The sequence below is a fragment of the Mustela nivalis genome, assembly GCF_964662115.1.
Source record: "Mustela nivalis genome assembly, chromosome: 4".
Taxonomy (NCBI): domain Eukaryota; kingdom Metazoa; phylum Chordata; class Mammalia; order Carnivora; family Mustelidae; genus Mustela; species Mustela nivalis.
In genome coordinates this window covers 22,826,941-22,851,946 of record NC_139023.1, presented here as the reverse complement: position 1 = coordinate 22,851,946, position 25,006 = coordinate 22,826,941, and the positions used below count along the sequence as shown (strand labels likewise).

The 25,006-nt window shown below is 45.1% G+C and overlaps 1 protein-coding gene across 4 annotated transcripts in view; it reads left to right on the top strand.

Annotated features, from left to right (window-relative positions):
• Positions 1-25,006, top strand: part of CRACD (capping protein inhibiting regulator of actin dynamics) — a 272,503-nt gene that overhangs the window by 224,891 nt on the left and 22,606 nt on the right. For 2 of the 4 annotated variants that reach the window (XM_082728635.1, XM_082728633.1), the window contains exons 5-6: positions 19,874-20,009; positions 22,000-22,021. The exons of 1 other annotated variant lie outside the window; for it this stretch is intronic. In XM_082728635.1, coding sequence (XP_082584761.1) covers positions 19,912-20,009; positions 22,000-22,021 — 120 coding nt within the window. In that variant the 5' untranslated portion in view covers positions 19,874-19,911. The remainder of the gene's footprint in view (positions 1-19,873; positions 20,010-21,999; positions 22,022-25,006) is intronic. One more of the 4 variants, XM_082728634.1, reaches the window with a different exon arrangement.

The window sequence follows — 25,006 nt, the reverse complement described above, 5'->3', positions numbered from 1 at the left end:
TATTCTTGTCTTGTTCATGACACTATTGCCATTTCAAAGGTAAGAAAGCCAAGTCTAGAGAATGACTTGCTGGTACCTGCTGAATCAAGTATTTAAGCAGTAAAGAGTTCATTCTTAACCATCCACTATTCTGCCTTTCAAGAGGCTGTGGCCTTATTGGAAAGCTAGTCACATGGCTCTAGTTGTTCTTCTGGTCCTGGGTCACAAGACTCAGGTGTCTTCCTGCCTTAGCTGCCTTCCCGAGGCTCTGCTAATCACTAGGACTCCACCTGTCCTGCTTCTAGTTTCTTTCCTACACCCAGCATTTACTACATCATTTCAGCTCTAGCTCCTTATAGTAAATGCCACCTGTAAGTACATTCAGAACTGAAGGGGCATCGGGGAGGCTGAGTTCACTCTGGGACTGCAGCAGTCAAGAAAGGATTTGGGAATGAAGAAGCCTCGGATTGGCTCCAAGTGATGGACAGGACTTGGAATGGCTGATGGACATGAGCAGACTTTACATGTAAGGACGAATGTGGCAAATAGAAAAGGAGGGGACTTTCCTTTCATGATCCTTTTACCTGGATGTGGTATTAGGACATGAAAAAGAAAACTACAGACCAATATCCCTTATGAATATAGACATAAAAACCTCAACAAAATCCTACCAAACTGAACCCAGTAGCACATAAAAAGCATTCTATACCATGATCAAGCAGGATTTACCCCCAGAGAGCAAGGTTAGTTTAACATACAAAATCAGTAGACCATATTAATAAAATAAAGGGCATAGACCACATGATCATCTCAATAGATGCAGAAAAAGCATTTGACAAATGATCAAAACTCTCAAAACATGGACTAACATGGAGCCTCTTTAACTTAAAAAAGGACAGCTACAAAAAGTTCACAGCAGGTATCATTCTCAATGGTAAAAGAAGGATCAGGAACAAGAAAAGGATGTCCATTCAGTATTGTACTGTAGATTATAGCTAGGATAATTAGGCAATAAAAGGAAATAAAAGACAGGAACCAAGGGACACCTTGGTTGCTCAGTTGGTTAAGCGTTCAGCTCATAATTTCAGCTCAGGTCATGATCTCAGTGTCATGGGATCAAGCCCCTCATTAGGCTCTGTGCTCATTGTAGAGTTTGCTTGAGATTTTCTCTCTTCCTTGGCCCCTTCCCATGTTCACACACACTCTTTCTCTCAAAATAAAGAGAAAATCTTAAAAAGAAAAAAAAAAGAAAAGAAGAAGTAAAACTATTTGCAGATACTGTGGTCTTATACCTAGAAAATCCTAAAGAATCCACAAGAAAACTACTAGACTAAAAAACAAGGTTGAACAAGGTTGCAGAATATAAGATTGTATTTTTTGTGTGTATTACTTGTATTTCAGTACACTAGCAATGAACAATCTGAAAATGAACTTAGGAAAACAGTTTCATTTACAATAGCATCAAAAGGAATAAAATACTTAGTAATAAATTAAATAAAAGAAACACAAGGGGTGCCCGCTGGCTCAGTCAGAAGAGCAGGCAAGTCTTGATTTCAGGGGTGTTAGCTTGAGCCCCATGTTGGGTGTACAGACCACTAAAAAGAAAATAAACTTAAAAAAATAAAAGAAACACAAGATTTTTACACTGAAAATAACAAAATATCATTGAGAGAATTTAAAAAGATCTAAATAGATGGAAAGACATTCCCATTCATGGACTAGAAAACTTAATATTGTTGAGATGGCAGTACCCCCCAGTGAGGTACAGATTCAGTGCAATTCCTATCACAGTCGCAACTGACTTTTTTACAAAAACTGGCTAGCAGTTCTAAAATTCATATAGGAATGCAAGGGACCCAAAATAACCAAAACAATCTTGGAGGGCTCACACTTCTCAAGTTTAAAACTTACTACAAAGCTATAGTAGCCTATATAGTGTGGGACTGGCATAAGGATATGTAGATCAATGGAATTTAAATGAGAGTACAAATGTAAACTCTCACATTTGTGGTCAACGGGTTGTCACCACATGTGCCAAGCGATTCAATGGGTAAAGAACAGTCCTTTTAACAAATGGTGCTAGGACAGTTGAATAGCCACATGTCACAGAATGAAGTTGGTCTCCTTTCTTAAACCATTCACAAAAGTGAATCCAAAACCGATTACAGACCTAAATGTAAAAGCTAAAACTATAAAATTCTTAAACGAAAACAAAGGAGTCAATCTTCATGATTAGATAGTGATTGCTTAGGTTCTAAAACCACAGGTGACAAAAGAAAAAAATTGGTAAATTGGACTTCATTAAAACTAACTTCAGGGACACCTGGGTGGCTCAGTGGGTTAAGCTGCTGCCTTCGGCTCGGGTCGTGATCTCGGGGTCCTGGGATCGAGTCCCGCATTGGGCTCCCTGCTCGGCAGGGAGCCTGCTTCCCTCTCTCTCTCTCTGCCTGCCTCTCTGTCTACTGTGATCTCTCTCTGTCAAATAAATAAATAAAATCTTAAAAAAAAAAAAACTACAGTGCTGCAAATAATGCCTTCAAGAAAATGAAAAGACCATCCGCAGAATGGAAGGAACCACTTACAAATCATACATCTTTTTTTTTTTTAATATTTTATTTATTTATTGGAGAGAGAGAACACAAGCAGGAGGATCAGCAGGCAAGGGAAGAAGGAGAAGCAGGCCCCCTGCTGAGCAGGGAGCCTGATGTGGGGCTCGATTCCAGGACCTTAGGATCATGACTTGAGCCAAAGGCAGACGCTTAACCAACTGAGCCACCGAGGTGCCCTGCAAATCATACATCTGATAAAAGACATGTTCAGAATAGGTAAAGAACTCTTGTAACTCAGTAATAAGATGACCAAAACAATTTTAAATGAATAAACTATTTTGTAAAAGTAGTGGTTTCTTTTTTTTTTTCTTTTTAAAGATTGTATTTATTTATTTGACAGACAGAAATCACAAGTAGGCAGAGAGGCAGGGGGAAGCAGGCTCCCTGCTGAGCAGAGAGCCTGATGCGGGGTTGGATCCCAGGACCCTGACATCATGACCTGAGCCAAAGGCAGAGGCTTTAACCCACTGAGCCACCCAGGCACCCCTGAATAAACTATTTGAATACACGTCTCCAAAGAAGATATTAAAAGGTCCATTAACGGGCGCCTGGGTGGCTCAGTGGGTTAAGCCGCTGCCTTCGGCTCAGGTCATGATCTCAGGGTCCTCGGATCGAGTCCCGCATCGGGCTCTCTGCTCAGCAGGGAGCCTGCTTCCTCCTCTCTCTCTCTGCCTGCCTCTCTGACTACTTGTGTTCTCCCTCTGTCGAATAAATAAAAATAAAATCTTAAAAAAAGAAAAGGTCCATTAACATATGAAAATATACGTGTTCAACATCATTAGTTATCTGGAAGATGCAAATCAAATCTACAATGAGATATCACTTCATGGCCATTAGGAAGGCTATAATAAAAAAAGACAGGTAGTAACATGTGTTGTTGAGAATGTAGAGAAATTAGAACCCTCATACATTGTTGATGGTAATGTAAAATGGTACAGCCATTGTTTGACAGTTTCTCAGAAAGTTAAACATAGAATTACCATATGATGCAGCAATTCCAATCCTAGAAATACACCCAAGAGAAATGAAAATGCATGTCTACACAAAAACTTGTACATGAATGTTAATAGCAGTATTATTCATAATAGCCAAAGAGTTGAAACAATCCAAAAGTCCATCAAAAGATGAATGGATTGAGGTGCCTGGCTGGCTCAGTGGGTAGAGCATGTGACTTTTGATCTTGGGGTCTTGAGTTTCAGCCTCACAATGGCATCCATGACAACTTAAAAAAAAAAAGATGAATGGATAAATACAATGAGTTGTATATCTATACAATGGAATATTATGCGGGAATAAAAAAGAATGAAATACTGATATGGTATGACAAGGATAAACTTTGAAAACATGCTAAGTGAAAGAAGGAAGTTAGAAAACACCACCTAATGTATGAGTCCATTTATATGAGTGACTCAAATAGGCAAATTCATGGAGACAGAAACATTAGTGGTTGCCAGGCATGGGGTGGTTTGGGGGGTGACTCTTAATGGGTATGGAGATTCTTTTGGGGATGATAAAAACTAAACTTAGGTGGTGGTGATAATTGCCCAGTTCTTTGAATAGACTAAAAATCATTGAAATGTATCCTTTAAAAGGTCGAATTTTTATGACATGTGAATTATATCTCAAAAAAGACTTTGTCTTAAATAATGAATGTGGCATTGATGAGATCCTATCTGGCTGAGGTGATAAGTTCATATTGGCAGGGGAGATTCAGGGCTTATTCTCTTCTCCTAAATTCCCAAAATAGGAGGTAGAAATGTGGAACAGAGCAGAAAATGATAATTTTGTGTCAGGACATCGTTGTCCAGTAGGGCAGGCTGGTTGGGAGGAATAGCGGTGCCTGTTTGCTTGAGGGCCCGCCACTGAGGGAAGCAATTGTCTTGAAGGGACAGAGGACAGGGGGAGGAGCTGGGGTCATGCTTGAGACTGCCTATCGGAAATGGTTGTCTGTGCCTTTTAGGAAACATAGACTTGTTCCTTTGGCCCCACACCTGTGAATCTATAGGCAGGTGATATTAGAGACATCAATGGAATCTGTCAAAAAGGACTTCCGCACACCTGTTACCCTGACAAAAGTGTTAGTCTACAACATTGCCCAGAACGCTGTAGGTCCTGTTGGACAAGATTCTTGCCAAGAGAATTCATGTATATATATTGCGCATGTTAAGCCCTCTAACAGCCAAGATAGCTTCCTGAAACGTGTGAGGGAAAATGATCAGGAAAAGAAGGAAGCAAAAGTGAAAGTTCCTTGGGTTCAAGTGCCAGCCTGCTCCATCCAGAAAATCACACTTTTTTAGAACAAATGGAAAGAAACCTGAGTTGTTGAAATCCACTTCTTTGAATTCATGGCAGGATAGATGCTTAAAAAAAAGACATCTGTACTGTAAAAAGAAAAATTGCCTGTGATTGACCCCCATGCAGCCCCTCTGCGCAAGCGCGCGCTTGCACACACAGAAATATAAATCTTACTCTCTACTGATACCCTTATTCAGTAGTCACACACACACACACACACACACACACACACACCAATGTTAAAAGTCTAAGGTAAGGGGCACCTGGGTGGCTCAGTGGTTTAAAGCCTCTGCCTTCGGCTCAGGTCATGATCCTGGGATCAAGCCCCACATCGGGCTCTCTGCTAGGCAGGGAGCCTGCTTCCCTTCCTCTCTCTCTGTCAAATAAATAAATAAATAATTTTGGGGGAAAAAAAAAAGTAAAAGTCTAAGGTAATTTTTAGTCCTGATCAATACCTTCACTTTACAAATGGGGACACAGACTATTGAAGAGATCACAGTGGGGTGCTGTTAGTCTTAGAAGTGTGACTAGAATCCAACTCAGCTGATTGTGCGTGTGGCTGCCCTTTGTCTGGAAGAACCCATCCCTCATCTCCACTTGCTCCCAGCTCATTACCTCTATCCTTATTTTTCTGCCCAAGTGTGCCTTCCTCAGTGAGTAGCTTACTCTGGCCCCCTCAGCCTGGATCAGGCCTCCTTGCCATTGTTCTCGTGGTTCACCTTTCCATAAGAGCAGGCCTACATGGCTGTTCACTGTATTTCCGGCCTCTGCAGCTGTGCCTGGCACATAGCAGGCATTCACATTATTCACATTATTCATGTACTGCTCTTTTTTGCCATGCTGACTCTTTCCACTGTATGTTCAGTGCTCATCTACCTCATCCTTCAGTTTCCCACCATGGTAGAGTTTCACTGTCCCCTGGCCCACCAGGAAAGGAGAATTACACAATGTAATAAGACAGCATGTCGTCGGTGAGATTGCCATGGAGCTCAGGCTCTCCGGTCCCCGTGTGGTACCTTAGATCATTCAGCCTTGCTGCTTTTCAGAAGGTGAAGTCAGAAAAGATTTAGTGAGGCAGCAACCTCTTTGACCTCAGCCACAGCACCTTCTTCCTAGAAATATCGCCAAAGGCAAGGAAGCAAGGGCAAAAAAGAACTATGGAAACTTCATCAAGATAAAAAGCTTTTGCAAAGGAAACAACCAACAAAACCAAAAGACAACGGACAGAATGGAGAAGATACTTGCAAATGACATATCAGACAAAGGACTAATATCCAAAATCTATAAAGAACTTATCAAACTCAACACCCAAAGAACAAATAATCTAATCAAGAAACGGGCAGAAGACATGAACAGACATTTCTGCAAAGAAGACATCCAGATGGCCAACAGACACATGAAAAACTGCTCAACGTCACTTGGCAGAAGGGAAATATAAACCAAACCTCCGTGAGATACCACCTCACACAGAGACAGAATGGCTGACATTAACAAGTCAAGAAGTGACAGGTGTTGGTGAGGAGGCAGAGAAAGGGGAACCCCCCTACACTCTTGGTGAGAATGCAAGCTGGCGCAGACACTCTGAAGAACAGTGTGGAGGGTCCTCAGAAAGTTGAAAATAGAACTACCCTATGACCCAGCAATTGCACTACGGGGTATTTACCCTAAAGATACAAATGTAGTGATCTGAAGGGGCATGTGCACTCCAATGTTTATAGCAGCAATGTCACAATAGCCAAACTATGGAAAGAACCTAGATGTTCATCAACAGATGAATGGATAAAGAAGATGTGGTCTGTATACACAATGGAATATTATGTACCCATCAAAAAACAAAATCTTGCCATTTGCAATGACATGGATCTAACTAGAGGGTATTATGCTAAGCGAAATAAGTCAATCAGAGAAAGACAAGTATCGTATGATCTCACTGATATGAGGAATTTGAGAAGCAAGATAGAAGATCATAGGGGAAGGGTGGGGGGTGAAACAAGATGAAACCAGACACGGAGACAAACCATAAGAGACTCTTAATCTCAGGAAACAAACTGAGGGTTGCTGGAGGGGAGGGAGGTGGGAGGGATAGGGTGGCTGGGTGATGGACATCGGGGAGGGTATGTGCTATGGTGAGCGCTGTGAACTATGTAAGACTGAGGATTCACAGACCTGTACCCCTGAAACAAATAATACATTATATGTTCATAAAAAATAAATAAAAGACTTAGTGACTTGAGCAGTTATACTCTACTCTACTTAGGAATCTGTGATGTGCTGATTGAACAGGGACTAGAAAAGAGGGACAAGACCACTCAGTGAATGACATCTAGGGGCTAAACTGGAGAACGAATGGAGCCGGGCCGAGCAAGTCTAGAGGGGATGGAGGGTGAAGGATCTCTAGTCATGGTGACACAGCGTGTGGGAGAGCAGCAGGGCGGGAGTCATGGTCTCTTGCGCACGCGTTGCTTTCATTCCTGCGCTGTGTGATCTTGACCAAGCCGGCTCCTTCAGCTGTGAAATAGATATGTTCTCTTCCCGGCTTATCACGAGGACCACAAAAACCACACGTGACATTCCACTATCTGCCATTAAATAGCACTTTACAAATGCTGGGGTAATATTATTACCGAGATAAGTGGGGGGGTAGCTACTAGTTTTCTATTTCCAGAGCCCAAAGCAAGACTAAATTGATTCCAAAATGGTTTCTGAAAAGGTCTTTCTTCAGGTGGAGCCACTGAGGCATGGAACAGACCACCCGTGGAGTCCTTACAGAACTTGATGGCAGGTTAGACAGCTGTCCTCTGCGAGGGAGACCCAGGACAGAGTTCACGTGCTGGAGAAAATGATCCTTTGACTTCCAGTTCCAAGACGGTTTGTTTCAAGATTCCAAAATTCCCTCCTCTTCCTGGAATTCTTTCGCCCTGTCCCATTTCTCTTGTGCTTAGTAGGGGATTGGTGCTCTAGAGCTGTGGAGCGCTGTAGATTTTCACAGGATGCCAAAGTCCGGGATGTGGCACCGAGCAGGATCGGACTCCAGTCCCTTCCAGAGATGTCTGCCGCCGGCACTTAATTGCTCTTTAGCATTTCATTTGAATGAGACTCACGGATCTGTTTAGAACTAGAAAACTGCTGATCAATTGCAATTGCCCCTGTTGTCATGGAAACAAACTGCCTGGGGACTATAATTATATTTCCTTATTCCTGAAGTGAATCCCTAATCATTGCTATGGTAATTACTCAATATCTGTGGTCCCAAATTACATGATGCTTATCCAAAAAAGACAAAGGATAAGGAGTAGGGGGGGTGGCCTAAGACATGTGTGAACCGTGCAGCTGCAGAAAGCCTTCTCCTTTTTTGGGTGGGGAGAGTTTCCCTCTGGGCTCACGTTCCGAGGTTGGATGATGGCAGTGGCATCTCAGAGTGTGCCTTGTGTGTAGAGTGGCTGGAGTGGCTGGAAGGTTGTATCCGGTAGGAGGATTTCAGTGGTAGCAGAAAACACAACGAGTATCTTCAACAATAAAGAAATACATTATCTGCCGTGCCTAAAAGTCTGGAGGACCTGGGCTTGGGCATCCCAGTAGCGTGGAGAACCGCAGGCAGCGGCACATGCCACCAAGAAAGTCTCTTGCGAGAGAAGCAGAATCAAAACACCAGAGTGCTTTTCAGGGACGTTGTCCATCTGGGTGGGCAAAATTGGAAAGGAGAATCAAGACACAGCCCCAAAAGCATGGCGTGGTGGCAGTTTTTGGTAATTAGCAGTCAGCATCCAATTTCCTTTTCCAACAGTTCTTTTCCCCAGTTTTTTTTTTTTTTTTTTCCCCAGGTAATCAAGTTTGCCTCTCTGTGTGTACCTCTCATAAGACATGGTGCTTGCTTCCCTTGACAAGCCAAAGGGCCAGATCTTCCACTCCCCCGCCCCCGGGTGCAGTGTGGCATGACATGGGACCCACCTGGCTAGCTGGTCTTTCTCTCCTGGACTTTGATGTGGTCGGTGCTCAAGGATGTGAGGAACACAGCTGTGGCTGTGCCTGTAACGAGGCTTTTCCTGTGGTGCGGTGGCTGCTGAGGCCCCCACAACCCGCACCTCTGCAGTTCTACTCCTATCTTTTTCAAACTTTGACTCTAGCTTTCTTGGTTCTTCAAGCCCCCACCAGACTGTCAGTAAATTTTCTTTTGGTCCAGTGGGACCAAGTTAGCTTCTTTTGCTTGCAAGTAAGAACTGTAACTGACAGAGCATGAAACTGACAGAGCTGGAAAGCTAGGTGGGAGAGAGAGGGTTTGACCCAGAAAGAAAGAAGCAGAGCCTGGAACACTTCCCTGATCTGAATCGAAACGGAGGCCCAGAAGAAGCTTTTTAAGATGCTGACTGTCCTTCTCACTTGCCCACGTGCTGGCATAGGCCCACCACAATGAATTCGACCACTGTACCTGAAAAATACTCATGGTCTGAAAATTCTCCTCTTCCTCCCCTCAGGGTGTTTGTCTCAAGCTTCCCATTCCCTCAGTGACCTACCCATCTGAGACACGGACTCTTCTACAGTATTAATCATTTACTCCTGCACTGAAAAAGTTCACTCACAATCTTATTGTGTGAGGCACTATGGGAGATATGTGATTCCTGCGCTCATGCAGCTCCCGGACTGTGGTGGAGATAAGAGGACATCATTATTGTTGGAATTAGTGTCTGTGCAGCGCTTTACAACATGCACAGCCCTTTTGTTTTCTGTCTTACTTAAGGGATGATTATAGCAGCCATACCATAAAACAGCAGGAGACACATGCATCGGCCTTTCAGAGGAAGACAAGACTCCTTTCTTCCAGGAAGCAGGAGGGGCCGGTGGGGGCGATAAGATTTGAGCGGGACTTGGAAGGATGAGTAGGGCCTGAACTGAGAGGTTGGCACTGGGCAATTCGTGGAGAGGAAGAGCCCAGAGAGGGTATTTGGGGAGTGGAGTTGTGTGTTTCAGGCTGCCTGAAGTAGGGTAACGCTTACGTGAGTGCTTGCACTATTCTCAGTGCTTTACATATCCTAACTCGATAAATCCCAACAGAAGTTTCATGAGGTAGGCCCTAATAGCCTCCCCACTTACAGATGGGGAAACGAGACTCATAGAGATGTAGTGACTTGCCCAAGGCCACACAGCAGGTTAGTGGGAGAACAAGGTTTAAGCAGCAGGCACACGCAGCCAGAGTTTTGGGGGCCCTGCCATGCAGACTTTAAGTGCCACCAACCATTGCAGCTTCATCTGGGAAGATTTTAACAAAAGGGAACTGTTGGAAGTTTCTATGCTGGCAAATTAATGGCTGTACGGCTGATGTGGAGTTTGAGAGAAAGTAGGATTGGAGGGACGCCTGGGTGGCTCAGTTGGTTAAGCCTCTGCCTTCAGCTCAGGTCATGATCCCAGTGTCCTGGGATCGAGTCCCACATTCGGCTCCTTGTTCAGTAGGGAGCCTGCTTCTCCCTCGGCCTGCTCTGCCTGTTCAGCCTGCAGCTCTCCGTGCTTCTGCTCACTCTGACAAATAAATATATAAAATCTTAAAAAAAAAAAAAAAAAGTGGGATTGGAGAGAACTTCAGTTGGAGATCCTTTGGAGATGCCAATCATATTCCCATAGGCTGGAGGAAAAACCAGGTCACGGTGACAGTCAGTCACACGTTCATTGGCTCTTCAGCTGCCTCAGGGTTCTTCACCTGCCTCGGAGCTCTCCCACACACGTTCATGTCTATGTTCAAGGACGGATCCTCGAGTGGCTGCTGTCCACCTTGGAGTCGGGGTCGGGGAGCACCATGCCAGCAGCTTTCCTCCAGTGGCCCAGGAAAGCAAAAGCTCTTCAGATCATGCTTGTAGCAACTGTAGAATTCTGAAGTCATTTTAGAATTTAAAATCATAAAAATAAAAGCGTCTCCTGAGCAAAGGTTAAATGTGTGAACTTGATACTGTTTTTGGCGTGGTTGCTAGCATAATCATCCAGTTCTGTGTGTTACCGCACAGGGGGACCACCCACTCAGGCCTCAGCCGAGTTTTCTGGAATCTTTGACAACTTGAAGCTCGGAAATGGGCCCTTCAGAACAGCCCGGTATTGGTCTGTGTGCTGCCAAAGCGCACCCAAGAGTACTATAGTACTTATCCTGAAATAGCCTCTTAGAGTTTCTGGGTAGAATTATAAAGGCCGTCCAGCCGACTCTGGGTAAATAAAAGGGAAGGAGGTGGGGTTGGGGAGGAACAGCGATGAGTCTTTCTTCCTCTCTTTCCAAACCCATAATGACTTCGATCAGAGGGCTTAAATGTAAGAAGGTGTAGGTAAGACAGGACCCCCTAAGCCACTCCAAGTCTGTTTAAGTGCTAATAATCAATAGTCAATTCTGTTAGAATAGATTCAACCTATTAGAAGCCTCTGGTCTCTAGCTAGTAGTCCCGTTTATGGTGTTTAAGCCTCCTGGGCTGTCTGGGGTCAGGATGGAACCCTAGGGGCTGCTGCTCTGTGACTCAGCACGATCAGCATTTGAAGCATTGCACCTCCAGATTTCCCATGATTTTAGGCAAATGTCAAGAAATTCTCTCTTCTTTCTCCCTCTTCTCCTTCTCCTCTTTTTTTCCCCATCTTTTGTCCTGTGAAGTCTCCACTCATCTTTTCAGAGAGTGACTGTTTAATTTGGGTAGAGGATACGAAAGTGATGTCAAATCTTTGGTGTGAAATGAAAATATCAGGCACACCTACTTACCCTCAGCCATGTCTACACATAGTTAGAAGTCATGACGCTGTATTTATACATTTTGAAAAATCTTGATTAATACCAGTGTCCAAGCACATTTATTCACCCTGGCCAAAAGGTAGGAACAAATGTTCAGCCACAGATGAATGGACAGACAAAACGGGACAGTATACATCTTGGAGAACATTATTCATCCTTAAAAGATGAAAACCTGACACGTGCTAATGGGTGAAACTTGAGAACCCTAATCTAAGTGAAATAAACCAGATGAGTGCAATAAACCACTCGCATGAGGTGCCTGGAATAGTCAAATTCATAGACATAGAAAGGAGAATGATAGGGCACCAGGGTGGCTCAGTTGGTTACATGTCCGGCTCTTGATTTCAACTCAGGTCATGATCTTGGGGTCATGAGATCCAGCCCCACATTGGGCTGCATGCTGGACGTGGAGTCTGCTTGGATTCTCTCTCTCTCTCTGTCCCCACCCCCGTGTCTCTCTCTCTCTCAAATAAATAAATAAATCTTTTTTAAAAATGAAAGAAAGAAAGAAAGATGGTGGTTACCAGGGGCTAGGGGAAGAGGAGGTGGATAGTTATTGTTGAATGGGGATAGTTTCAGTTTGGGATGATGAAAAGTTCTAGAGACAGATGCAGTGATAATTGTGAATGTACTTAATGCCACCGAACTATACATTTACAAATGGCTAAAACAACATTTTAAGTATATATTATAACAAAATAGTCTCAGTCAATATTACACAAATACGGAAAAATTCGCAGATGGCTGCCTGGGTGACTGTCAGTTAAGCATCTGCTTTTTGCTCAGGTTGTGATTCTGGGGTCCTGCAATCAAGGCCCGTATTGGGCTCCCTCTTCAACAGAGAGCTGGCTTCCCCCTCCCTATCTGCCTTCCGCTCCTCCTGTTTATCCTCTCTGTGTCACATGAATACATAAAAAATCTTTTTTTTTTTAAAGATTGTATTTATTCATTTGACAGAGAGAGAGACAGGGAGAGAGGGAACACAAGCAAGAGGAGTGGGAGATGGAGAAGCAGGCTTCCCGCCGAGCAGGGAGCCTGATGTGGGGCTTGATCCCATAACCCTGGGATCAGGACCTGAGCCGAAGACAGACACTGAGCCACTCAGGCGCCCTAAATAAAAACTCTTTAAAAAAAAAAAAAATCCACGGGTGCTGGAACCTCATTTGGTTCACAGATTTGGTATTTAAGCAATAAAATCGGTTCACCTTCTTTTCTATAAGCTTTGCAGTCCTGGGTGAACTGGGAATCTTACTTTATTGTCAAGCAGCTGTTATTTACATAGCATCTTTGTTCCCAAAGACATCCAAACTAACGGATTTCTAATGACTAACATGGAGTCAAACTAGAAAGCTCCGTCTGCTGTGACTCAGGAGCCCGAGTTCTGGTTTCAGTTCTGGCTTGGTCAAGCTCACCTCCTGGGACCTCAGCTTCTGTTGTCCAAAAGGAGTCCGGTCGTGGACTCCGAAGCCACAGAGGGCCCTGTGAGCAGTGGCCGTGGGCTGGGCAAGGCCTGCCATCTGTTATTGCGGACAGGGCCTTGGATTAGCGGCTCCCGCTCCAGCTGCTGGTTCCCTGCAGAGACAGGCCCACTGGAGCCACGCAGAGCAGCAGCCCCAGCCTCCAAGCAGCAGGGGTGGAGGAGCCTTGGCTGGCCACATGGAGTGCAGGCCGAAGTCGGTCTGGGAGCTCGGGATTTTTCGTCCTACCCATTGATTTCTGCACTGTTTTCGAAGGATCTCTGAATGGGAAAGGACAGATGATGTTACTCATTAAGGTCTAATGCACTACGGCTTCTTCTTGACCTGGACCAGACCTCACATAAAATGATAACTGCACAGAGCCTTAGGGGTGATAGTAACAAAGAAACAGGAAAAAATGGGAGTTTTGTGGGAGACACTGATGACCTTGATTTCATTGATGTTGAGTTTGCAGATAGTGGGACAGCCAAGTAGCAGGGTCCACTGTGGGGAGAGTGTGTGTCGCGTGGGGAGAGGGGAGGAGAGTACTGGAGCCACACACAGACCTTTGTAAAAGGCGATGCTGAAACCAGAGGAGGAGCCTCAAGCTCATAATCACCACCCTTGCCTTTGAAAACATAACAGTAGGAGTCAACAGAGAGTGAAAGGGACAGACCAAATCAGAGGATTGGAGGCCTCTGATTAGATGTCTGAAATCTGAGCCTCTCTACCAATCACCAGTAACATCAGCAACAAAGCCAGGACAGAGATAAGGAAATGAGAGTTATGACATCTCAGCCATGCTTTCTGCCCCTAGGGCCCCAGGAGCTTCTGCTGCCTGGACCTCCATGGCCAAAGGGACCATTTTTCTGACCTCTGCAAGGCATGGTTGTGATTCTTCCCTGAACTAATGAAGACTTCTCCTCAGAGACCAGTGTTGTTACAGATTTCCCAAGTGGGCCTCTTTTTCTTTCCTTCTGGAGTTTGTTTTTATTACAGGTGCTTTGCATTTGACTTTAGATGATCTTGTTTAAATTTAAAGGACTGTTAAATGTATTGACAATCCTTCATTTAGAAGTTCAAGATCCGGGGGATTTTAGAGGTCCTTATACATCTCTTCTCATGATCAAGAGGCTGCTCTGTGTTCTTGGCATGGGAAGAGAAGGTTCCCACACAGCTAAGTGGCATTTTTTTTTTCCTTTTGAGAACATAAAGCCTGAGGGAAAGTTGCCTCTTTGAGGCTCAGAGGCCTTGCCTCTAAGTTCACACATAATAAAAGGAAGGGGGAGGATTGGCCTGATTCGCAATCAATTGTGAAAAATCTTTAAATGTCAAGAATAAAGAAGTCCAGATGAACTCTGCTAAGGTACAGTTTGTGTTGGGTTGCCCCTCCACCTCCCAATCATGTAATTCCTAGTTCCCAGCTGTTAAGGACAATGATTCCACCAAACTCTTTGTTCCTAAAAACCGAGTTTCAAGCTGAGATCTCCACACGCTGCCTATTCAGTTGAATTCCAGCCCTGTCTCAAATTCCGGAACTCTGGGCAGTGTTTTCACCTACTCTTTGTCACAGCTTCTCCTTCAGAGAAAAGGAAATAATCTACGTTGTAGAGTTGTTTGGAACCGGAGCTGGTAGCCATGATCACCAAATATTCAAGATTATTCAAATTGCCAAGGATTTAGTGTTAACTTTCATGATGTAAACTGAAATATTTAGAAGAGAGTGTTCCTTCATATAACCAATAAACCAGTTACCATTCTCCTCCATTGTTTCTTCTCAGAGCTTTAAAATAGGACAAAAACTAGATCTAAGAAGAAAAAGATAGAAATGTTTTTGGTTTGAAAAGTAATCCTCTTAAGAGTAATAGCCATATAAATAAGTAGGTTCTGACAGCTGTAGAAACCTCGTAAGTATCAAAAAGTTATTTAATCACTTCTACTTCCGGCTGTGATGAAGTAGCTTGAAGCAAATCAGCGCTCCCACCACAAACAAGTAGAAATGCAGAGAGAATATTTTAAGACATCTGTTTGAAGGCATCTGATCGCTGCTCCTGCACCAGACTTGAACAAGACTTGAACAATGAGATACTGGAGAGAACACAAGCATTAAGTGATTCCTGGTGGAGAGCAAGAGACCAAAAAGCCTGCGAGTGGCTGCCAAGAGGAGGAGAAGGCAGCGGAACTGGAGGCAATCTCCTGGAGCCTGGAATACAAAAACTGGAGTTTGTGGCTGCCGAGATAGTCAGGACTTGAAGGACTGAAATCCCCAAGAGAAGAGAAACTCAGAAGAATGAATCTAATCTAGGTGACAGTTTCCTTTTTTTTTTTTTTTTAAGATTTTATTTATTCATTTGACAGACAGAGATCATAAGTTGGCAGAGAGGCAGGCAGAGAGAGAGAGAGAAGCAGGCTCCCCACTGAGCCAAGAGCTCCATGTGGGGCTTGCTGATCCCAGGACTCTGGGATCACAACTCAAGCCGAAGGCAGAGGCTTAACCCACTGAGCCACCCAGGGGCCCCATCAGTTTTCCTTTCAATAAATTTCTTGATAAAGCTGCACCAGGATAGAGGCTAAAAGGCAACATAGTTTTTGACAGTGTGTGATGTTAGAAAGATGAAAATTGGGGTCTGGGGCCTACCAAGGAGGGAGACCTTAGGAAGCAACCCAGGCTGTCAGTTGAGACAACAGGAGGCCGTAGCCTAGGTATGAGGACAAAGCAGAGGTAGTCTGAGCCTTATTACCAAGATTGCTAGCCAGCCATGGTCAGTTCAGTCCCTAATTGAATTGAGGTGATCCTCTCTGCCACTGATGGCTAAAGGATTGGGTGGAGTCCTCACTGGAAGGAGACAACCCAGCCTCTTCCATGTTTCATTCTTGATACTTAGACTTCAATCAAAAAATTACCAGGCAGTTGAGAAACAAACTATGAGAAAAACAGAATAATAGAAGTAGACCCAAAGATGATATAAAGATATTGGAGTTTTAGTATTTCAAAGTTGTGATTAATACATTCAATAAAATAGTTGACAAGATAGAGAATTTCACCAGAGAGCTGGAATCTATTAAAAAGAATCAAATGGAAATTCTAGATATGAAAAACAGTACTGAAATTAAGTGCTCAATGGATAGCTGTTTATTTCTGTTTTAGTTTTTTAATTTTATTTATTTGACAGATGGCAAGAGAGGGACTACAGCAGGGGGACAGGGATAAGCAGGCTTCCTGCTGAGCAGAGAGCCCAATTGGGACTCAAACCCCGGGATCATGACCTGAGCCAAAGGCAGACACTTAACTGACTGAGCCACCCAGGCACCCCTCAATAGATAGTTTTAACAGTAGACTAGATATAACTAAAGAGAGAATTAATGAGCTGAAATCTAGGTCAGTTGAAAAATCTATACTAAGGGACACCTGGATGGCTCAGTCAGTAAGCATCTGCCTTTGGCTCAGGTCCTGATCACAGGGTCCAGTCTCACATCTGGCTCCTTGCTCAGTGGGGAGCCTGCTTCTCCCTTTGCTTGCCATTCCTCCTGTTGTGCACTCTTGCTCGCTTGCTTGCTCTCTGACAAATAAATAAATACTTAAAATCTTTTTAAAAAAGAAAAAATCCATACTAAATCATATTGAGTGAAAATAATTGACAGGTACGGGAAACAGCGTAAGGCATTCAAACATTGGAGAATCAGAGGGGGAATAAAAGAAAAAGGGGGTAGAAGCAATATTTGAAGGATGAGAATTTTCCAGAATTGATGAAAGCCACAAGTAACAGTTTTAGGAAGTATTATGTATGTATTATAAATAGATAAAATAGAGGAAATTCACAATGACCATGAGAAAGTAAAACTGCTGTAAACCAAGGCAAAGAGAAAAATCTTAATATCAGCTATAAATAAAAGATGCCTGTCTTTTTGAAGAAGCAGTGATATAACCTACACATAATCTATAAGTTACAGCATAACTTAATGGTAAAATATTGAATGCATTTTTTCTTAGTTCCAGAACATGACAAATCTACCATCATGACTTTGTTCAACTTTGTGAAGTTCCTAGATAATGCAGGATGACAAAGAAAAGAGAGAAAGGGAGGAAAGAAAGGAAGGAAGGATGGATTTAAAATAAACAAAACTGCCTTTGGTCACAGGCAACCTGTCTATACATAGAGAGTCCAAAAGAATCAAGTCATATTATTATAGTTAATAAATTTAGCTAAGCCTAGTTTTAAAAACAATATGCAAAGATCAATTATAATTTAATATTCCACCTATAAATAACTAGGAAATAAAAATTTTGGGCTATACCATTTGCAATGAGTTCAGAAACCTCAAATAAGTAGGAATAAGTCTATCAAAATATGTACAAAGCCTCTACGCACAACACTACAAAACATCATTGGGAGAAAGTAAGTGGGAGCTAAACGGATGAGGATATCTGATGCTCCCGGACTAAATCAAGAATTGTAATGACGTTAGTTATCCCAAAATTTATCTGTAGGTCTAATGCGATCACAAAGGCAATTCTTGGGGCACCTGGGTGGCTCAGCGGGTTAAGCCTCTGCCTTCGGCTCAGGTCATGATCTCAGGGTCCTGGAATCGAGGCCGGCATCGGGTTCCATGTTCGTGGGAAGCCTGCTTCTCCCTCTCCTACTCTCGCTACTTGTGTTCCCTCTCTCGCTGTGTCTCTCTGTCAAATAAATAAATAAAATCTTAAAAAAAAAAAAAAAAGGCTGTAGTAAAAAAAGGCAGTGTGGGATTATTGCTGTAAAAATAGACGAGTAGACCAGTGGAAACGAGGCCGGAAACCGATCCACATTGCTTCATTCATTGCGAGTCACCCGCTGTCTTCAAGCTTTCGTCTCCTCTTCTGTAAGTAGGCTTCATACTAGTGCCTACCACATACAGTTTAAATAGTATATATCAGAAGGATTCAGATATGATCCTGAAGGGGTTAGCACGGACGACAGGGACACAGCACGTGTCTGATGCAATCTAGCCCGCATTGATATTGCCCCTGTGACTGCCACTACTGCTGTCATTATCGCTACCGCTCTCGTCACCGTTCATTTTTCGTTTTTCAGTATGATCCTCTGGAAGTGGGGAATGGCTGGACATTCAGTTGGCAGCAAGGAACATTTGGGGCAACACAGAAAGAGCAGGATAGGGGAGTGTGGATTCTTAGCCTGCCTGGAAGAAGAATGGGATCGGGGAGATCAAGTTCACGATCCAGTTAAGGTTGCCCAAGAAACTGGAATGGGATTTAGCAGAGCACAGGGCGATGCGGCTGGCCAGAGTCTCTGAAGACAGTGGGATAATGAGATCTTTGATTCTTTTCATATTCATACCCTAAACGGTGCCTCCTGTTTCCTAAAGTGGGTCGCTACTCTAACCAACTGAGCCACCCAGGCGTCAAGTGGGTCGCTACTCTAGAGGGTCTGGTGTTCCAGCGGTTCAGTCTCTCTAATCCGGGTCCAGCCCACGTGGCACTTCCTCTCTACTGGCGTTCCCCTCCCCTCACTCGAGGGAAGACCAACCTATTCTGCTGCTTTAGAACACTTGAGCTGACTGGGAGAGGGATCGTAGTCCGCAGCTCTGAGTTCATTTTCTCACTCTACTGCTTCTATTCAGGTGACTTTAGATATGGGTATTTACCCCCCGAGTTTCATCTGTAACAAGGGGTTCAGGTTGAGATGACAACCGTAACCCTCCAGCACAACTTTTCATCAGGGTGGGATTGGTGGCGGCTCTGTCATTGACAAAGGTCGCACAGCTCGGAGGCTCGCATCCAAGCCTTTGGTTTCTCAACCTCATATGCTTTGTCACCTTGCTGGCTCAGATTTGGCCCATTCTAGGGCAGGATTTGGTACTCAGCCTTCCCAACCCCATCTAGATCTGGTCAGGACCCCGCCTGCTGCGTGTCTGTAATTCAGTTTAGAAGCCCCAGCTGCAGGCGCCCCTCCCCCAGGACTGACACTGGGTCACTGATAAAAGCTCCAGGTGGGACCCGCTTCTAGGGAGGGAAGCAGGGGAAGCCCCTTCTCACCCCTGGAGTCTGCATGCGCACCCAGCATCACGGAAATGCACCTGCCCTGCCTTCCAGAGAGCGTGTGGTTCCGCCCACCCCTGAGAGCAGCCTTCCCAGAGTGCAGTTCTGACCGGAGGGTGGGGGGTGGGGGGGTGCTTTTGGGTACCTACGGCTTCCGAGCCGCTTGCTGTGCATAAAGCCCCCCTGGATTGCCCCCACACGTGTTTCTCTTAAAGAGTCCAGCCTCAGAGACGATACCTGTAGGTCTTCTCCGCAATTCTCGGCCTCGTCAAGTCTCTGTCCTAGATGCGTGGATTTAACAATCTGATTGTCATCTAAAGGAGAAAATCTCTTGCGTCTAACCTGTAGATCTGCATGTGATTTCAACAGTGCTGGCTGACAGGTTTCCTGGGGGAAAACGGACAGCCGCTGCTCGAAAGGCTTGTCAGGACATGGGCTCCTCCAGTTCCAGTTCCTGCCAGGCCTCGGGTTCCGGAGCCTCTACAAGTCAAGAGCTGTCTTTGAGTTCTGTCCTGGAGCGGCTCCAAAACCCTGTGTTGGGGACAAGCTCCCGTATTTCTGAGAGACCCTTTCTCCTACCAGCAACTTGGCTGACCCCTCGCAGAAAAGGACACAACGCTGGAAGTGCTTTCTGAGGGAGACAGGGGCTGTGGGGGGAGTCCCCTAAATCAGGAGGAACAGGAAACTGAATTGCCAAAAGAAATATTATCATCCTAATAAATGAAGCACATGATTTGCATTCCAGGTCCTTCAACTATTCTATGGGAACCCGGGCATTTTCCCATGACAGTATTTTTATCCCTGATGGGGGAGCAGAGAGTGAGCAGACAGTTCAAGCAATGTCACAGGACAACATCCTGGGCAAAGTCAAAACTCTTCAGGTAAGACAGCTTGAGATTGCAAAGTCAGATCCATAGGAGGGGGTCCGGCGACGGGGGGAAGCGGGAAGATCCTGAGAGTGGCCTTGAGTAAGGCAGCAGGAGAGCCAGGGGAGCTCCTGGTGAGAATTTCTGCTCTCTCAACCCTGACTCTGTTCTCTGGAAGCCTTCTGTGCCCAGTGAGAGGCGCACCGTCACCACTGTACCCACTTACCTAACAACCCCACTCCTGTTCTGTTGAGCTGTTCCCTCATTTTTAACTGCATGTCATGAGGACAGGTACCCAAGAGAAGCTTCAGGGCTTGGCTGGGCGGTGGGGGTGGGAGGGTTGGAAAAGTAACCATTGAATGTCGCCCATAATCCCTGAGCACAGGGTCGACTGTAGCTGAGGGCATGCACAGCACGTCCCCTACTTGGACAGTGATGGGGGAGACTCTTTATTATTTGCTCTATTTGTAAATCTGGCTTCCCCTGAGCCACCCTGTCTTGGAGGAAAGCCAGGAACCTCTTCAACCTCCCTCCTTCTCATGCTGCAGAGTCGGGCAGTTTTCCTCTATAAAACTGACGCAGGTGGTAACTCCTTCATAATGAAAATTTAATAAAATAATTATTCACTAAATGTGATTGAGATCATGGGAAATCCAGGGAAAGCAAGAGGAGCAGAGACACCTGGGATCTGATCACATAGGTTTGCTCGATAGCCTGGTAGGATTCACTCACCCGACAGAAGTGCCCAAGCAAGCACTTCTCTGAGATGGGAAGGCTTGGAGGCGATCCAAATTATGAACGGGGGACTCTGGTTTGCTGATTCCCATCTGTCTGTAAGCTACAATAACGAATGTATAAATGAATGAAGGGCGGGGGGAACAGCCGGCTTGAGTAGCTGCCAGTAACTCAAAGGAAATTTTCTATTTTCTTGAAATGTTCTTGCTTCTACTGAACATTAGCTATGCATTTTGGGGTCTGTGGTTACATGTCTGCACACTCTCAGCTGATAGAGCATATGGCAGAAGGGGAAATAGCTAACACCCAGAACCACACCCGAGCTGGCCTGGGTCTTTATACCGGCTGCCAGCCATGGCCCAGGGCCACCGTCCTGCCCTCAGCGCTGACGCAGGCCCTTCTATCAGGTTCTAGCATGTCCTGACCAGGTTCTGCTCTCAGTTCTTGATGGCTGTGCTGCTACATGTGTACAGACTCCGAAGCAAGCTGTCACTTCTCCTAGGCTGGAGAAGAGGAAGGGAGGTGACTGCCCAAGAAAACGCTGGACCCCCTCCCCACATCACCTTTCCTTCGTGCAGTATTTTGACTCCTGGGCTATTATTCTTAAGAAGTTCTGAACCCCGGGCTCATAATATGCCCTTTCCAAGAGGAATGACTTCCAGAGTTAAGTCCGTGAAACAGCTGTATTTCATAAGGGCTTTCTAGGAGTTCTTTAAAAATTAGATAATAGTGTGTTGTTTTAAATGATGTTTGTGCTAACGTCACACCGCATGCCACTGCCCCACCAGGAAGTGGATTTGGACTTGGAAAAAACATATAACTCTGCACTGTTGAAACTCAGTAAGAATATGTGAGTAACTGTTCCAGTTCACACTGCGGGGCACAAATTTAAAGAATCAGATCTTACAGTTAAAATGTAAAGCAACCAAAAAAAATTTTTTTTTAATTTAAATAAATAAATAAAATGTAAAACAACCAACTTCCCTGAAGCAGCAGTTCTATTAACAATGGAAAGGAAAATGTGAGGAAAGTGCTCTCCTTCGGGCAATACCTACTCACCCAAGGTCGGCCTGACTTTGCCTCTGCTGTGGTATGGCTTCACAAGCTTCTTTACTGCTCTCTAGTCTACTTTTTTTTTTTTTTTTTTTAAATAAAGAGGCTTTGCTCTTTGAGGAGGGAAATGGGGACCATTATCAGAGAAAATGTGATTTTTGGAGTGACATTAAGCTATGACTGTATCACCCCCAAAAGACTGTGCTTTATTTTTCAGTCGACTAAGCAGTATGTTCCTGGTAAGTCATAGAAACAGTAGTTAACTTTGTTAATACTTGCATGAATGCTTTGCATTTTTCCATGACAACGTTATGCTGATATTGATGCTCAGTAAGCAGCATAAAAGACCGCCCCCTCGTAGACTCCAGCATGGAATGAGGGTGTTAGTTATGTCAGAGGCATGTATGTTTTTTATGTCCGAAATCGTGTTTGTGTATGTACGTATGTTTATTAAAAACAGAAAAGTAACGGATACCTATTTGACAGTAGATGTCCTGGCAGGCTGATTAGTCACTATTAAGACATTCTTTTGAAATGAGATTTCTATCGTGGTACCATTGGGGGTGGGGGAGGGGAGCCATTTTTCTCTGGCCTGAGAAACTTCCCAGTCCTTGGAACCCCCCAGAAAGGTGCAGGTACTGACTGTGTTGGGAAAGGTCGCCCTCTAGTGTCCACACGTGGTCATCCCAGCTCGGCTGGCTGGCCGGGGCGCCAGGGTGGTCTGTAACTGCTCTGAGGGCAGAGTGACTAAATGCAGTGTCGTCAGTAAGCCTGCATTGTCTGAATCAAGTGAATCTGTCATCTGCCAAACTTTCCGTCACAAATGATTGAAACTTTACAAGAAAAGTGACTCTTTTTTTCCTTGAGTATAAAAATACTACATGTTTGTAGGGAGAACAAATTCTAATATATAGGACAGTTATAGGGGTCAGACCAATAGTGATGCCCTTTTTGAAGATCCTACACATAACAGTCAGTTGTTCCATGGCCAGTGGGTGAAATAAAAATTCTGTCCCAGGCCTCCCCCACCACCTTCCAGGGAAGTCATTGACTCTGACCCTTGCTGTCCCCATCTGAAAAATAAGGGGGTAAATATGATGGATGATCTGGGCCCTCTAGTTCTCAAAGTCTGCCATCTGTACGGAACCACTGCTCACCTGCTGTAGCACGGAGCGTTGGGGGAAGCTTCGCACTTGGTTGCATTTGGACTGCAGTGACCTTGATGTTCCTTACAACGGCCCAGACCACAGACCAGGGAGGTACCTGCTTAGATCAGATCAGACCCAGGCTATGGAGTAGGTAACAAGTGACGATAAAACTCAGGAACATTGGAGTCTAAGCCTGCAGGTGATTTCTAGAATTATACCACACCTTTGTCAGAAGATGCTAGCTCTATTAGACCACGGACTACTTAGCCCAGGAGGAGGAGCCTCCGTCTTCAGTAGCTACTGGCTCCCGCGGAGCTGGATTTCACTTAAAAATGCCCAAGTGTCATATGTTGGAGGTTTTTGACACTTCATGCAGCTGTCAAGGACACAAAGAATAGATACCCACTCTTAGCCACTTCTGCGTAGAGCAGATCTCTGTAAATCTATATGCTTTTTCTTTTGCCCTTCTTTAAGAATTCATTTTCACTATCGGTGCATCTGTAGTTCACTCAAGAAGACAGAAACTTTATTCTTCTTCTGCTTTGTTCTCGCAGACACAGTGTAAAGGATGGCCGCGAGCAGTCTGGGGGAATCTAAATCCTGGCTGTGCGAGAGCTGCCGAATACCATGTGCTTGGAATTCCCACACCATAGGAGAAAGCCTCATAAATATGCATGTGCATTCCTATAACATCGCTCTCTGGCATTCCATGTTACAACAAAATGGCCCAGTTTGAATGAATAAAATATAGTCCCTTTTAGCTCGCATTCCAGTCCTCACAGTAACCCCATTCACAGCCGCAGGCGGCATGGTCCGTTGGTGTAGGCACAGTGCCCTGCCCCCCTCTCCGGCTGTCCTCGCAGTGTATGTGAAGGGCCCCTGGGTAGTAGAGAAGGTGGAGGAGTGGTAGTAGTTTACCAGGGCAGGCTCCACCCCGACATTCTGGTTGTCAGGGGCTGCTTCTATCAAAGCTCTTCTCGTGACAATGCCTGAGTAGTGGACAGAAATGAAGTCACAAAAAAGCCCCACTGAGCCAGCCCTACATTCAAGTCACATGCCACCCGAGATTGCCAAATAGGTTTCAGCAGCCACATTCTAATTATCAGTAAGTCACAGCGTCTCGACAGCATGATTTGCTTTGAGGAGGCTGCAGGAAGCATTTGGAGCAGGAAGCCCGGGGGAGGGAAAACGTGCAGGTGCAGGAGCCTCGCCTTGCAGACCTGAGGGTCGGTCACGATGGCCCTGAACCCTCAGTCCCACCCTGGCCTGGTTCTGAGGTCTCCTCCCTGCCAGCTGCTGGTGTGTGTCTAGGAAGACAGTCCTTTGTCTGGACAGAGGGGCGGCAGCCCGGTCCCTGAAAGCAGCCGGCATTTCTTTGATGACCGGGGGCCTCCCCTCCTCATCCCCCTAAGCTCGAAACCACCAGCCTGAATTTATTTTTCTTAGAGGGATTTTAAATCAGAGGCTTCACAGAAATGCACGTTGTTATTCTCAAAGGCAACAGCATTGTGTTTCTTTGGCCAGGGTGCACGTCTCTGTGACATCAGTCATCCCTGCGGGTCACGGTCTCATTCCCGCCCTCTACCTCTTCCTCCCCCCGACCCCCGTCTCCCCACCCCCAGCTAGGTACTTGCCGCCAGGCCCACACCCCACACCCCTGCACCCTCCTCTCGGCTCACCTCTTTGACTTCATGCTCCATTTCAGTTCTTAGAACCACCGTCTCCACTTCCAGCTTCGTCCCGTGTGCCTCATTCCTCCTGTTCTTATCCCATCGACTCCTCTTTCCGTCCTCCCGCAGCTCTGCCATTGCTCGCCACGACAGCCTTCCCATCTTTGGAGCTTGTTTCCATCTAGACTGCGACTACATCGTGTCATACGCTTGTTTGTCTCTTACGCATCAGGGTGGACCGACATAAGTATTTTATAAGGTGCCTCACGAAGAAGAATTTCAGCATTTTCATTCTCTTTTTGTGATGGTGGCAAAACCCCCTCACGGAATGGCACTGACTGTTAGGCCAAGTTCTCCTGGGAAGCTCGTTAAAGAACTATTCTTTCTACTGTAACTAGAGGAAATC